The sequence below is a fragment of the Hydra vulgaris genome, chromosome 14 (assembly GCF_038396675.1).
Source record: "Hydra vulgaris chromosome 14, alternate assembly HydraT2T_AEP".
NCBI lineage: Eukaryota > Metazoa > Cnidaria > Hydrozoa > Anthoathecata > Hydridae > Hydra > Hydra vulgaris.
Window position 1 is genome coordinate 13,010,001 of NC_088933.1, and position 17,596 is coordinate 13,027,596.

Consider the following 17,596-nt stretch of genomic DNA (forward strand, 5'->3'; position numbering starts at 1 on the left):
CGTTGAGCCTTGATCCAATTTTTGTTGAAAATGCTCCTGCAGCGGAAAAAGCGCGCTCTGACTCCACACTAGTTGGTGGAATTGTTAATAAACTTTTGTAAAGATCTTCCAAAAGCATTCCGCGGGATCCCCCTTCATTCCAAAATTTCATTTCACTGCGAATTTTGGAATGAATCGATGATTTTTGTAGAACTTTTGATCGTGATTCCGAGAGTGATTCCTTTATCTTTTGCTGAAGAATTTCCTGCAAGGATAACTGAGTTTCCAATGATTCGATAGGTTTATCGTCATCCATTTTAGTAGACTCAGATACTGTCGAGTCTATTTCTAATGCTACTTCACCACTAAGTCTTTGGATTAGGGATATGATAACTTTGGTTATTTCAGTTTTCAAGCGACGCAAAATGTTCTTGTGAATTTTGGTTTTACCCCCATTATGCAAATATTGAAGAACATCGGATACCACAGTTCTTCTTCGATTAATTTGAACTTCAAACTCTTTTTTCATTTCACAGCCAATTTCTTCATTCTCATCAAAATTTTCTAACACAAACGTAAATGTTGCATCCGCAGAAAGTGAATTTGCATCAGCACGGCATAACGCGTCTACGGCTAATTTTATAGGCTTCAAATTTCTAGAAACTGTAGATATTATATTCCATTCTGAATCATTCAAAAATGTATCCGCTTTTGATATCAATTATTGCCTTTTTTATTGAACTTTTCAAAAGATTAAAACGTTCTAACATGGACATCAGGCTACTCCATCTAGTCTTCGAAGCAAGCAATAGCTGCAATTCCTTTCCATGATCTTCCTTCACATGTTTTTGCAACACTTCATTTTTTAAAGGGGAACGTCGAAACATTCGAACAATTACCCGAACTTTCATGATTACATTTCGCAATGTAAACTTTTCAGTAATTTCTACATCACATTTATTTCTCGTCCCCACTTGCATTCCTTCATCATCACTTAAATCTTCTTCATCAGAGTCCAGATCTAGGACACTCTCATAATCATCTTCGTCTACCTCTTTCTCTGTTTGTTTGTAGATCACATTTACAATTGCAATCTGAATTGCATGAGCAAAACACAAAATTTGTTCACATGGTAATAATCTACCCACTTTTTGCATCATAGAAGCACCATCAGTTACAATACACGAAATATATCGTTCCTTATATTTAACTGAAATGATTCTAACTTGTCCTCTAACAATTTTACACAATTTTCAGTCGCAAATCGACTATTAATTCGAGAAAGACCCAAATTCCAGATATTTTTCGACCCATGAACGTTAACATTCATATAACGTCTATTTCGAGAGGACGTCCACTCGTCCAATGTTAGACTAAAGCATAAATTCTTTTTTAATTGATTAATTTCAGCAATTTGCAATTGTTTAATTTTTTTAGTATAATCCATCACGACTTTCTGTATGCTGGTGGGTGATTTTGGAATATCACCGAATCCACGCATTGTTAAACATTTTCTTAAATCGTTTGACGTACAAAAAACACGAAACGGTAAACCATCAGAAGCAATCATTCTAGCTACTACGGCAGGAGAAGTTTCATCTTTTTTTGAATTGAAAAAATCAATGATCGTGTTCGTTTTTCTGGTTGTGCTCACAACACTATCGTTACTGTCAGATGTAGAAGCTGTTGTATTTTCATCAAACTTTCGCTTGTTCAAAACTGTGTTGTGTTTAGAACGAAGATGTGTGTGCATGGGAGTTGTACATCCACCCAATATCTTTAAAACTTGCTTGCATTGCATGCATTTCGCTACCTGATTTGTTTTCCCTCGTAGAAAATATTTCCACACTGAATTTGATGAGCTTTCTTTTGAAATGTCCATAAAAGTTTCTTCAGATTTATCTACCATACTTGGGTTGGGATTTAAAACAATAACAATGTAAGTCTACAAAATTTTTGAAACATAAAATTAATATAATGACTTACTTTGTCTGCTCTGCATACAATTTAATTTCTTAATGTTAATATTTCATTTAAAAAAAAAAATTTAATGCATTTGCAGTAGCCTAAGCCTACTAAAATTTAAATTTTTTGAATTTATAACAATGAAAGTACACAATGCTGCCATCTATAGTAAAAGTTCTTCTAAATTCGAAATTCTAAAAATTTCAAAAATAAACTTTTGTTTTGTTTTTATATTATGTATTTATTCCGTTTTAAAAATTTTAATTTTTATTACTAAAAACTGTTGTATTATACTACTGAGGATGACAACTTTGTTGAGAAACTGAGCACTGACTAGGATCAGAAACAAGACATAAGTGAAGTAAAGAAGATAAACGATTCAAGTTGTCTGGAAAGTGAGTTGGAAAGTTGACTATTTAAGTTAGGGATTGAGAAAGGCAAAAGTTGTGGGCTTTAATGCCTGCAGAATCAGTGACACTAGAGCCAAGCCATTCAGAGTAGTAAGCATTAAAGTCACCGACAACAACTATATTAGCTGATGGATAAAGAGAGAGGGCTTGGTCAATATGATCAGAAATAATGTCAAAAAGAGTGCAGTCTTGAGATGAAGGAGAGTGATATATAGAACAAAGAGAAAGGCAATAGAGTGAAGTGGTGCTAAACAAAAGCACATGAAAGAATAGTCTGTGGATTCAAACCTAGTTTCATGACAAATGGGTGAATTCTTACGAATGTAAACGCTGAGGCCAAGCATGTGACTATTGGAGTCTTTACAAATTAAAGGAAGATAACCATCAACACTAAGATCGCAAGATGAGACAGCTGAACTCAAATTAGTCTCACAAAGAGCAAGTAGGTCTGGTGAACTTTGCAAGAGATAAGACTCAACAGAAGAAAAGTTACTTCGAAGACCACAAATATTAGTGAATGATATGTTTAGAGAACTTGGTGATGATGATAGTTTTTTGTGTTTTATAGTTTTTGGTACTTTATTCATTTTAAAATTAGATAGAAGAATTTGACTCAAAGCAAAGATAGTACTCAGAACACCGTTTAATAGCCCAAGCAATTGCCTCATTACTACTAATAAACCCTAAGCTGTGACAAAGGGCTCCAAATGTGGCCTCCGCAATGCACACCAAAAGTACAAACAGGGACACCATCCATGCGCAACATGGCACTGTTAATACTTTGATATTTAACAGCTGTTGATGGAATCAGCCTCTCTGAGAGCTACCACAGAGTTCAAGAAACCTGACTTCCTGCCGGCCTCAGAACTATAAAACTGAGTTTTAGAGCTGTGCCCTCATTAGGAGATAATAGAATGAGTTGCCTAATCATTAAAACAGAGACACAAGCAAAACCCATGCATTGAGTCAAGAAGATCCAGCATTCGACATCCTAAACTGGAAACAATGTATTGTAAATACATCTGCGCCAGCCTAATAGATGAAGAAGGGGTGCGATGCTGGCCAACAGATAGAATCTGTTTACCCCTTAATGTATATATATACATACATTATATGCATACATTAATATATATACATACATATATATACATATATACATACATATATATACATATATACATACATATATATACATATATACATACATATATATACATACATATATATACATATATATATATATACATATATATACATACATATATATACATACATATATATACATACATATATATACATATATACATACATATATATACATACATATATATATATATACATATATATACATACATAGTATATATATACATATATATATACATACATTAATATATATATATATACATATATATATATATACATATATATATATATATATATATATATATATATATATATATATATATATATATATATATATATATATATATATATATATATATATACTTATACTAATTATATATATTTTATATAATCATGCGAACTTTTTAAAATATCAATTAACTTCTTACAAAAAAGAATTTCTATTCGAAAGGAACTTCTATTCAAAAAAGTTAAATTGAATAAATTCAATTTGAATGAAATCAAAAAGAAAAAAAAAGAAAAAAAAAACTATTAAGAAAATTGATTTTGTGAAAATTTCAGTTATAGAAAGCATATCTAGGGTCAGTGAAAACTAACGAAGTCACGGATGCCGTGAATTCCTCGATTTTTGGCAAGGGCCGTGATTCCCGCGATTTTAGCCAAATACCGTGCTTAGGGATTGTCCATAAATTATGTAACTCAAACTTTCACAATAAACTTTCACAATAAACAATAGTACCGCGCTCAACTTGTTTCTCCATGCAGCAGTCTTGTTCGTCAAGGTTTGTGTTTCGGAGTTAAAGAGTTGAAAGAGGGTTATAACCACAAGTAGCGTCCCCATTTGTAGAGGCCTTCTCGGCCTTGGGGAGGTAGATTATAAAAAAAAAAAAAAATATGTAAAGTTTTCTCTCATAGAGTCCTAATTTAAATAAAAAATAAAAACAGCCCATTAAGTTTAATGAAAATCACAGCGTAAAAGAGCTTAATATCTCCTACTTCTGTATTTTAAATATATTTTGCGTTGCATAATTTACGGACGATCCTTTACCATGAATTCTGTGATTTTTCTTCAACAATTCATACCATTGCTCAGATTTTTCGAATATTAAATGCATCAATTCACTAATTAAAAGTCAACAATGTTATTTCGAATTTAAATTTATTAATATATCAATCATGCATTTACTCTAAGTTTTTATCATATGATTTCTATGCCACAAATTGTGTGACGTCATAACTTAATAATCATAAATTATGATTATCAAGTTATAACATCACGCAATTGGCATGATTATGATTAAATTTGTGGCATGATTATCATTCATATTAATTGTGTAATTAATTTGAATAAGTAATGAATGTTAAATGTCACTATTATAATATTCCCCTGTAGTAAATTTTTGTTAATGGTTTAATAATTTTTTTTTGAAGAGTATGTTTTTTACTATCAAAAATTTACTACGGGGAAAATGCAGTTTTTTTTAGTTTCCCGAAAGTTTACATCATTAGACTTCCGCCCTTTTAACATTCACCGATTCAAATATAGTCTGCAATTAGTAAAAAGGGCAAAGGCTGAAGCCTATGGAACAACGAATTTGATGAATCCTTTAAAATTGAAAATGGCATGGATATATCTCTTAAAAGAAAGAATTCATCAGAATCAACAGAAGGTCCAAGTAATCAAAAAATTCAATGTCCAATATCAAGTTTTACAATTCAAGAGTCTAAAGAGTTGTTAATATCAAAATGTGCAGCCAAAGATGGATTTTCAATTAATCAAATAATAAATTTGGATGCTACTAAATTATATTTGTCATCACGTGGTCATCAAATGCCTAAATCAAGATCAACAGTTTGGGAAGACATTAAAAAAAACTACGAAGAAGTTCTTAATGAATTTGTGTTAAAAATTTAAGAGTCTAAAGTCATGCGAAAGAAATTTAGTACAATAATTGATGAGTGGACTGATAATACATTCAAGAGATATTTAAATATCAAAATTCACAACGGCACTGAATCTAAGCAATTTGCATTAACTTATATATTGGATCAGGTAGTTGTAATGCTGAAAAATTGAAAACAATTGTCAGAAAAAAACTCCAGGACATCAAACTTGACATTTCAGAAGATATTGTTTCAACTATAAACGATGGAGCTTCCGTAATGAAAAAATATGCTATCTTGAAAGTCAACTTTGTTACAATCATGGAATAAATTTAGCTATTGTTGACTGTTTATATCAAAAAGATCATGAAGAGATAGATGAATATAATGATAATGTTGAACTTGATGATGAAGATGAAGATTTTGATGAAAAACTAGATTTTGATGAACAAGAAAGCTCTTTACCAATAGAAAAATTCTACTTTGATGTTATATCAGTTGTTCGAGGATATGTGAGAAAATTTCAAAAATCTCCATTGAAAATTGCTCGCTTTAAAGAAAATGTCCAAGAAACAACTGTAAAGAGTTAACTCTATTATTTGACTGCAAGACAAGATGGAATAGTGTACTTCCTATGTTGCAGAGATTTTATGAACTGAAAGAAATTGTAAAATCTACAATAATTGAATTTGAAGGTTCATATGATGACAGCATTGAAACTAAAGTTAAAGACAATAGATTGTTTGATTCCTGTTGAAGAAGTTATTAAAAAATTAAGCTTTAAATGCTGCAATTTGATGGTGGCAGAAGGATCATTTATCTATTTATTCAACACACTCAACGCACAGGAAAGTGATATTTCGCAAAAAATGCTCGAAAATTTAAAAACTCAAATTGATTCACAAAGAAATGTCGATTTAATATCAACATTGATATTTATTCACACTGGTGATTATCCAAATGGAAAATGATTATTTTAAATATTTGTCAAAATTAACTATTAGAAAAGAAATTAAGGAACTCAATACAAGACTATTTGCAGAATCATTGTTAGAGGAAAATGATGATGAAAATGATTCAAATACAACATCCAAGCTTGATGACACCATCAACTACTTTGTAAAAAACCAGAAAACAGTCAAAACTTCGATCAAAAATGAAATTAAGGCGTTTGAAGGAACAAAAGAACGTACAGATAAACTTCAGATGATCTACAACACCTTATTAACTGTGCAAGCAACATCGACAGATGTTAAAAGAGTCTTTTCTGTAGCTGGAAACTTCGTAATAGAATGAAAGAAAAAAAATTGAATATGCTTGTATTTTTAAAATATCACTTCTTAAATAAAAGCTAAAATTTGAATTAAAATCAATTGATTTTTTTCATACATTTTACTATTTAGTATTTGAACAAATATTTGGGGGGTCATTATTTGGGGTATTTGGTATTTGTACAAATATTGAAAACCCAAATATTTGGCATCCCTACAATAAATTAAAGATAATTCAAAAACACGTTTTAATAATTATAAAATACTTATAAAAGTTTTTTTATGAACCTATGTTTATTAAAAAATATTATAATTCATATAAATGCTTCAGAAGCGTCTGTCGTTTTATTCTTCTATTTAAGACTTTAATCCCTTTGTAATCAAAAATAAATTTATGAATCATAAATTTTTATTTTACAAGTATTCTAATTTCCTCCTAACACTTTTACATAAATAGTATTTACATTTAAAATATATTTACTTCATTTAAGATAAAAAAATTAAGTAATACTTGTTTACAAATTTAATCCGCCATTGGTAAAAAGGGCAAAGGGGGCTTCACTTTTTGGATCAAAGTTAGACATCTAGTTTATATAATATATCATTGAGAGATATAGACGATATATTAGTTGCTTTTGTCCCTCATTAGTTATTTTCGTCTCTTTGCACTGACATCGCAAATTGTGGCTGCTTTTTTTCTAACGGTTAGGAATCTTTTTTAAGGAGGAAAAAAGAAAAAGGGAAAAGAAAAAATTAATAAACTAAACAAAAAATAAAATCAACAAAAAAAAAAAAAATTTTAAAAGAAGAAAAGAAAACGAAATATCTAAAGAAAATAAGTTAAAAAGAATGAAAAACTATTTAAACATCGGCAACCGATTAGTTAGCAGATTGACTATATATAATAGTTAAATACGTTTGATGACATTGATTTTAGCATGTATAAATTTAATTTGAAGACGTTGACAAAAGAACTATTAAAGTGCACTGTTTGAAGTTTCTAAACACGATGTGACGCGTCGTGATTTCTGCAATTAATTGTCGTGAACTTTCACTGACCTAATATTTTAACATCAAATTTAATGCTGTCGTTACCTATTTGTGCGTGTTTGACACGGAACTCACGGCAGCCATTAAAGACAAACTACAGTTTGGCAAGAAACAGTCTTTCAGCACTTGTTTTATAAAAAAATGTGGCTACATCTAACTAATGTAAATTTAAAATTATGTTTCCAGTTATATTTCAAAATTTATGTTTATGTAAATTATGTTTCAATTTTTCACGTTTTTAAAAAGGGTATATAACATTTATTGTAATAATAATTTGTAAATATAATATCTATAGAACTATAGAGTTTTTTTTGCATTTAAAAAAAAAAAAAGTTTAAAAAAAAAGCAAGTTGAGGATTTGAACCTCCCTATGTGCCGACCAAATTAAACAGAAAGTTAAGTCTTAAAAGGTAGTTTTTAATCAAAACATAATTCAAAAACCTAATTTTATACCTAAAGTATAAAATTTTACTAAAATTGTTATATTTTAAATAAAAGGAAATTTTAGAAATACTTATATATTATAATATTAAGATATAAGCAAATTTAGGGGTTTACAGCTATTTATTCACTCCCTCATTAAAAACTTTCTGAACCGAATGCTCAACAATGACAGAATTAGAAAAAATCATCAACATAGTTTAATTTTTTGAGCCAACTGAGACGCTTAAATCTAAAATTGCATTATCGATGTGGACGCGGTTAGGTCTATAAAACCTGTATTTCTTATTAAACCTTTATAAATCTTCAAAGTATCTCTAAATCTATTATCATTATTATAAATTATATAATTATAGTATATAAGTTTATTTATAAATAGTCTGTAACTTTTGTAATTTTTTTGAATCTGTTTTTAGAATTATTATTATAACTACAAATTTTTAAAATCACCGGGAGAATTGTTACGCAATTGTCATCTGTGTTAGAGATATTAACGTTTATGTAATGAAAAATCCTAAATTTAACCTTAAATCTTGATATTTAAATGAATAATTTTTCTATCGTTAACTAAAAAACATTGAAGAAACATATAAAGACCATATAAAGAATAAGTGTAGTAATAATTGGTGTGGAACAGATGCAAAAAACATACAAAAATTTACATAAATACAAAAATCTTTTTTTCATCTGTTCCACACTGACCAAAACTTAAATCCAAAACTTAAAGGAGAAATGAATTTCCGGGATTCCAGGAATATCCGGAAAAAACTCATCTATGATATATGTATTTATGTATGTATGTATGTATATCAAAATCTGGAAGAAAAAATACTGACATAATATAAATAAATAAGCAAAATAAACTTACGGAAACTGCTTTTGTGAAGATGCTAAACATATTTAAAATAATGGGATTAAATATCAAAAAAATAATTAAATGTATATACTTCTTTAAAAAAATATTTTTACAAATGAAGTTTTTAAAACTGACAGTTTCTATGGGACCTAGAAAGCCCCAGGCTTGGGGGCTTCTGCTCAAACCTTTGGTATATACTCCTAATGCTTAACATTTTTTAAATAGTTCTTTTTTAAAATTCCGTCAGTTCACCTGTTATAAAACTCTCGCTACTCTAATAAAAGTATAACATTGGTAAAATAAAATATTTTAATACTCAATATGATATATTCAAAGTATATAATTTAAAGTCAAAAATATAATGTTACTCTAAATTACCATTAAATATTTGCTTTAAACTTTCTGGATGCACAAAACAAGTCTGATCAGATAAAGCAACATACTGTTTAATTGATTCATCATAAGCCACTATGATGGCATCTCCAATCGATATTCTAAAAATAAAATTGCTTGTTTGAAAATATTTAAAAAAACTCAATAGAAATTCAAAAAATGCAAGTTCTTACTTCTTCCAGGTTATTTTTTCTTTCCACAATGACTCTAAGACCAACTTCTAAAAAAATAATTCTAAACAATTATTTGGCAATAATGTGAAAATCTAAAAAGAAATAAATAAATAAAATAAAAGAAATAAACACTACATAGTGTAACTAATATATCAAAATGTTTTTTATTTAAAAAGAAATCTGAAACTTACATTTTTTATATTCTTTTCATTATCTATACAAAATAAAAATTCAATACATATACATACATACATACATACATACATACATGCATACATACATATATATATATATACACATATATATACATATATAAAAATATAAATATATATATCAGGCCTTGTTAAGAAGCGTTACGCAGCTCGCATTTTGCTTGCGAAAAGGCGATTTGCCTACGCGCTCAGCAGTTTTGCGCTATGCAAAAACTTTAATCTTTTAAAACATTTAAATTATCTTTTGATTGTGGTTAACATGAGGTTTATTCGGAAGAAATAAAGTCTTAAGTAAAAGCATTTAACCGCAATTGTAAACTAATAGATTTTTTGTTAACGAAATAGTTTGTTTCATAATTTTTTGTTGTTGTTGCTAAAAATTAGTTAAAAAAAGTAAAGTGTTTTAAGTTTTATCGTAAGGAATTAAATATATAAATTCCTTTTAAAAATAAAAATTATTTTTAGTCATAATAGTTAAAAAAATGCACGATTTATTTTGATGTAAATATTTTATTAATAAGATATTTTATTAATAAGATATTTTGTTTATTGTTAATTCGTCAAGTTTTAATGTCGTTCGTTTAATTTATGAAAATAAATTATGATCACGAATATGTTATTGGTAACTGATAAATAACAAAAAAAAACTCTTTATTGTTTAAAAACATTATTAAAAAGAGTTCACAAATTAAATAAGAAAAAATTTATTAACAGTTAATAAAATAACCAAAAACCAACTGTAAAATCATAAGAAAATAAACAAATATTATTTTACAAATATTCTTGAAAATACGCTAGTGATGCAATATAACTTCTAACGATGCAAAATATATTTGCTGAGTTGAGTTACTTAGAAATGCGTTACGCGTTTTCGCTACGCAGCGAATTCTCGTAACAAGTAGTGATCGACCGAAACCGAAATTTGAGCCGAAACCGAAAGTACCGAAATTTCGGTTCAGTTAAGCCGTAGCCGAAACCGAAATTTTGGCCAAAACTGAAACCGAAATTTCGGCCGAAATGTGAAAATGAATGTTTAAAATCCCTGAACCTTTTATGATCACCAAATTAAAGCAAAAAAAAAAACTATTTTACATATATCTAAGCAATCACCATGTAACATAGTTTGATAAAGAATATAATATGTCAAGACATTTCAATAATTAAAGGTAATAATTGAAGTATTTTCTCGATGAAATACAGAAATATAGAAGACCTAAAGGTCTTATAACAGAGCACCGCGGAAGTGCATTTAACCAGGAAGTTTACGCCTCCTTCATTACCGTGACGCAAAAATATAGCCTAAGCTCGTTTTGAGCCTGGATCTCCTGCTTCCAAGGCAAGCGCTCTAACCACTGCGCCACGGTCGCACAAGAAACTTCAGACCTTCTTTAAAGTGTGAATCAATTTTTGAGATTTATAGGACTGCCGGTAGTTGTATTGCTTTTTCAGTTAGGAGATTTTTTAGAGTAAACGACTTCTTAAATGTGATGAAAGTCCGCTAAGTGATTGAATTTTTGGATAGTGCGATCCACGAGATATTTTCAAACTGCAAGTTCCGTATTTGAAATCACCTACTGTCACGGTAAAATGATTCCATAAACCAGTTTTTTATCGATTATTTTTCGTTTTAAAATTTAGCACTGAGAAACTATTGAAGAAACTATTGGTTTGGGTTGCTTTACTTAAATGTTAATTCATTTTAAGAATGATTTGAGAATAGTAACTTAAAACTATTATGTAACGTGATTTCAATTAAAATTTTTACAATTGTTATAATTAAAAATTGATTTACTAACAAACGATTACAATTAGGAAACCGTCATGATCCCACTCTATATTAAAACTTAAAAAAAATCTTATAATAGTTTCGGTTCATTTCGGTTGCGGTTTGAACCGAAATTTCGGCCGAAACAGGAAAAGTAAAAAAATTGTTAAAGCAGAAATTTCGGTGTCGGTTTCGGCCGAAGCCGAAAGTTTCCGTTCACTAGTAACAAGGCCTGATATATATATATATATATGTATACATATATTATATATATATGTATACATATATTATATATATATGTATACATATATTATATATATATATATATACATATATTATATATATATGTATACATATATTGTATATATATGTATACTTATATGTATTTAGCATTAAAAAAAACCTTTGTTACGGTGTGTAAATTAAAAAACACGGCTTAGGTAGGCAAGAGCATAAATTGTGGACATTGGATCAATCAAAAAAACTATTTTGGACTGATGAATCAAAATTTGAGTTATTTGAAACCAGAAGATGTCAGTATGTCAAATCATTGGATGGCAAACATGCTTATGATAACTGTTTGAGTTATTCAGTAAAACATGGTGGAGGTAATGTCATGATTTTGGGTGGTTTTGGAGAAAGAAAAGTTGGTAATATAGTTCAAATCAAATCAACATTGGATAAAATCATAATATTTTAAATTCATCATGTATTGCCATCTGGTATTCATAATATTGGTAAGGGATTTCTTTTTAAACACGACAATGACCCTAAGCATACTTTTAAATTATGTTCAAAATATTAGAAAAAAGAAAAGCAGAGATTGCTTAAAATCATGACTGGGCCACCAACAATCACCTAATATAAACCCAATAGAGAATCTATGGGATGAGCTAAACAGAAGGGTATGCATAATGTGCCTAACAATTACAAATAGTATCGAAGATGCCTGGAAAAATTCAGGTTGTGAAACGATTGAAAAGTTACTCTATCGAATGTTAAATCTTTGCAAGACTGTAATACATGCTACAGGTGGTCATATTAACGAGGGCAAAACCTAAATAAAAATTGAATATTCTTGTTTAAAAAGTATTGTTGAGAGATGTATTAGTAAGAAATTGTTGAATGAATGAGCATATTTTGCTTTTAAAAACAATTCACACATTAACAAAAGACTTTTGCACGCTAATGTATATCATCACAGTCAAAAGTTATCACAATCACAAAACATATCGTCGGGGATAGTGCAAAACCGCGTAACTAGCATTGGATAATACCGCGTATCTACAGTACATTTTTTTTTACTGGAAAAGTTTAAAATTTAAACTTTTTTTTATTTCAACATATTTTGGTTTCATTTTAGTATAAAGAGTATTATTCATGTTTTTTGTAATGTCAATAATAGACATTTATTGTTAAAATTATTAATATTCAAATATAGTAGCCAATGCTAGTTACGTGGATTTGCACTATTCCGACGATATATAATATATTCAAATATACACACATATATACATATAGCACTAAAATGACCTGGTCGGATTTTAAAAAATTCATTTTTTAAATCTGGCCAATCCAATTTTTATTTTTATTTTTTAAATCAAAATAAAAACAGTAAAAAGAATGCTTTAAATAAATACTAAATAATTAAACAAAAAAAACAAAAAAAAAACAACAACATTTCATTTAAATTCTAAATTAGATAATAAAAATAGATATGGCAAAACGAATGATTTATTCAAATTCTAAACAAAATAGTTTATACATAAAAGTGTTTTCACGACTATTGATAAAAGTATTTGAATGAACTGTGATTGTAATTTTCTAAAGATGCTTTAATTTTTTTTTGGCAAGCGCTTTTTATGCACTCGCCAAAGTTTTTGCGGGCAAATTTTCAGGAAACTATGAAAATTTCAATCAAATATTAAGTTAATGGCTTTTTTACTGTGGTTCTATATTTTCTAGATAAATTGTATAACTTTATAAGATAAATAATAGTCTAATTTTATTACCAAAAAATAAAAAATAAAAATTATTTGATTTAAAAATATAACTTTTTTACTTGCGCTTTTTTTTTCTTGAAAAAAGATTCGTATAAATATTATACACGATCGTTTCATCTACGACCCTCAAACGCAACTTATATATTTATATTTAAACTTACTGAAGTTTGTACACAATGTTATATAAGTTGAACTTTTACATTTGCATATAACATATTTGTTTCTATATTTTAATATACTTTTTACGTGATAAAGTTGTGTTTATTAAGAGTATTCTGCTAAAAAAGCGCGTTGTCCTTAGTGTCAACATCCTAACACTTCAGTGGCAGTGATGGATCCAGAAATTTTTGATAGGGATGTTGAAATATTTTTGTATTTTGAATCATTTTGTGGCTCCTAAAATAAAAATTAAAAAAAACCCACGATTGTTCCATATAGCACATACAAACTCATTTATGCTATAGACATTTACACTTACAAACGTAATTAATGTAACATCTAAGTACCTAACGCTATACAAATAAGTTTTTTACATTTGCGTAATTTTAAATGACATATTTTTATGAGATATATATTTACATATCTGTATTATAATTTTTTATACTTCCTTATAAAAACGTGCTGAGAGACTCTTTCTTGTCATTGCCATAGCTTTAATGACTGCCAGGAGTTCCTTGTTAAAGATGTGTGGGCAGTAACAGCAGCATTAAGTTCAGCATAATTATAAAAAGATTATATATACTGAATCAAATACATATATAAATAAACTATATATATATATATATAAATAAACTATATATATCTATATATCTATATATCTATATATATATATATATATATATATATATATATATATATATATATATATACATATATATATATATATATATATATATACACATACACACACATATATATATATATACATATATATATATATATATATATATATATATATATATATATATATATATATATATATACATACACATACACACACATATATATATATATATATATATATATATATATATATATATATATATCAGCATTCAGCTAGACAGCAATCAGCTATGCCGACTTTAAATGTTTTTGAGGTCGGTTTGAGCCGATGAAAAGGATGGCAAAATTGCATGAATTGGGCTACAAATTGCTTCCCCATCGGTATTCTGTATTCTCCAGATTTAGCCCCCAGCGACTACTGTCACTGTTTGCAGATCTCAAGAGAATGCTTGTGGGAATAAATCTAAGACCGATGAAGAAGTGATTGCCAAAACAGAGGCCTATTTTAAGGCTAAAGATAAATTGTTTCACAAAAATGGTATTAAAAAGTTAAACAATTGCTACAATCAGTTTATCACCCTTAAAGGCACCTATGTTGAATAATAAAATTGAATTTTGTTAAAAAAATATTGTTTTTTTTTACTTAGTCCTGAGACTTATCAGCTGAACTTTTATAACTAATTTTAATAATAATTCATTTCAAGTTGAATTCATTTTAAAATTTTAAAACATCATCGTCATTAAACAAGAATAATGTAAAAAAGTTGTTACAAACATATGTTGTTACATACAAAACTAAAAATATAAATTGAATTATTAAAAAAAAATTACCAATTGAATTCTTTAGCTTTGTATTTTCCTCTTCTAAAATTTTGACTTTTTCAACCAGTCTGTCTACTTCTAATTCATCAATTCCTTCCCTAAATTATTTAAAACCTAAAAAATAATACTAGACTTAAAAATTCTAACCTTCAGCAATTATCAAAACATAATCAACTCACTCTAATGAGCTGCTTGCTCTTATCATATGCTCAGATCTTCCACATTTCTCCATTATGGATACTTTTTCTAACTCAAAACTAAGTAAAATATTTTTTTTTTCTTTTTCTAATGCTTCATTGTACTGGACTTTTAATTCTTGTATGACACGCAACTTTTCTTGTGCAATTTCATCTACCGAAGCAGTTAAACAAGTGTTTTCTTCACTTATTCTAATAACTTCGGCTGAAATTCGTTTATTATCACATGAAAGTTGCTCGTTTTCATACTTTAATGATTTGTTGGAATTTTTTAATTCAATTATTTCCTTTTTTAAGTTTTCTATGTCTGCCATCATGGTTTGCTTCATCTTTTTAACATCATCCTCATATAAACTAAAACCATCTTTGTGAGTAGTTATTTCTTGGTTCAAGTTTTCAATTTTTAATTTCAATAAAACTATTTCTTTTTCAAACTGTGTGCACTTTGCTTGAGCATCTTGAATTTGAATGTCTTTTTCTTTTTTAATTTTATTGATTACTTGGTTGAAATTTAACTGCTTTTGATATTCCAGATGATCTTTAGCTTGTGAAATTTCTTTGTGCTTCTCATTTAGCAGCTGTTTCAGTTTTTTAATTTGTAAATTGAGTACTGAGATATGTTCCAAGTTAGACTCATTTGTTTGCTGAGTAGTTGTTAAGGTACTTTGTGTAGTTGCTAACAAACCTTGCGTTGTAACTAGCTTACATTCCCAATCTTTAAGCTGATTAGTAAGCTGTGCAATTTCATTGAGTGATTTATTGTGTTCAGCTGAAATTGTATCAATTTGACATTTATAATTATTTGCAGATGAATTGTAGTTATCTTCATTTTCTTTTATTTTCTCAGAAAGAGAAAATATTGTTTCATTTAGTTTTTGCATTTCTATATCTTTACTTTGAATTTCAGAATGCAGAGCAGCCTGTTTCTGCAAGAAACTACTTTCTTGAGTGTGAAGCTTGTTTTGAAGGTTAGATAGATCATTCCTTGCTACAGTGATCTGACTATCATACTCTTGAGACTTGGTAGAGAGTTCCAATTTACACTTATCAAGTTCACTACATACTTGCAACTTTTCGTTGCAATACTTTTGTTCTTGGCTGTACAAATAATCTAGATTTTTGTTCAAATTTTCCACTTGAATTTGTAAATCCTGAATGCGCGTATTAGAATTTTTTACCTCTATCTCAAGTTTATTAATTAAATCACTAGCTTCAACTTTTGCTTTTAAAAGTTCATTCAAGTTCAAACTTTCTAAACTTAATTTATCATAGTTTTTTTTGAATTGATTGTTTTCATCAATGAGTTTGTCAACATCTTTCTGTAAAAGTAAGCAACTTTCACATTTTGCAGGTAAAACAGTGTCACAAATTGCAAGAAACTGTTCTTTAACATTGGACAAGTCCTTGTTAGTGATTTGATACATAATTTGAAAATCTGTTTGAGCGTTGCAAAGGTTGGATTTAAGTAACAAAACCTCTTTGCAAGCATTAAGGAACAAATTTGAAGATTGAGTATTAGTCACTTGGGTACATTTTAGAGCTTTTGCCAGTGAGAGACTGTTGTTAGAATTATTTTTTAGGTTTTTAAATGATTTTATTAGAGGAGATGAAGATGAAGAAACGTTATTAGGAGAAAAAATATTTTTTGATAATGGTGAATCTGAGATAAAGTCTAACTCATCATGAGTTGATTTGGATGATAGTTTTATATCTATTGGCACTGAACTGGATTTTCCTAAAACGGGAGATATAACTGGAGTTGTGTTATCTGACAAATCCATTTCAGCTGATTGAAATAAAGCATCACTATCATCTGATTTGTCATCAGCTAAAGAGCTTAGTGAAACTGGATCAAAATCTGAATTTTCGTCATCAGTATTTACAGTTGATTCACGAAAAGGAGGATCTTCATAAAATGGAAATTCTTCATTAACAGCTGATATCTCGCGCTTTAATGCACTCATGGTTAACTTTTGATCAAATTGCGTTTCATTGAAATATACATCAGGTATTTCCTGGGCCAGCTTTTGAAGATTATCCTGTGATAAACAATGTTGAACCTGTGTGCTAGTAAGCATAATATCAGACATGTTCATTTCTGACACAAGGTCTGGTACATGTTGCTGAATAAATTGAATATCTTCTACTTGAATTTCTGGAAGTTCGTTATCACAACTTACAGGAAGATCTTCCTAAAAAAAAAATTAACAACATTAGGAATAGATAAATAGTAATATTTCTGACAGAAA

At 28.4% G+C, this 17,596-nt stretch overlaps 1 protein-coding gene across 7 annotated transcripts in view; it reads right to left on the reverse strand.

Moving 5' to 3' along the window:
• Positions 1–17,596, reverse strand: part of LOC101240051 (RB1-inducible coiled-coil protein 1) — a 56,020-nt gene that overhangs the window by 4,622 nt on the left and 33,802 nt on the right. For 4 of the 7 annotated variants that reach the window (XM_065817754.1, XM_065817756.1, XM_065817759.1 and 1 more), the window contains exons 17-22: positions 15,330–17,539; positions 15,160–15,248; positions 9,757–9,779; positions 9,566–9,612; positions 9,378–9,493; positions 9,012–9,033 (exon numbers count right to left, since the gene is read on the reverse strand). In XM_065817754.1, the coding sequence (XP_065673826.1) occupies positions 9,012–9,033; positions 9,378–9,493; positions 9,566–9,612; positions 9,757–9,779; positions 15,160–15,248; positions 15,330–17,539 (2,507 nt within the window). Of the gene's footprint in view, positions 1–9,011; positions 9,034–9,377; positions 9,494–9,565; positions 9,613–9,756; positions 9,780–15,159; positions 15,265–15,329; positions 17,540–17,596 lie in introns of those variants that run through there. The other 3 variants (XM_065817755.1, XM_065817757.1, XM_065817758.1) reach the window with 3 other exon arrangements.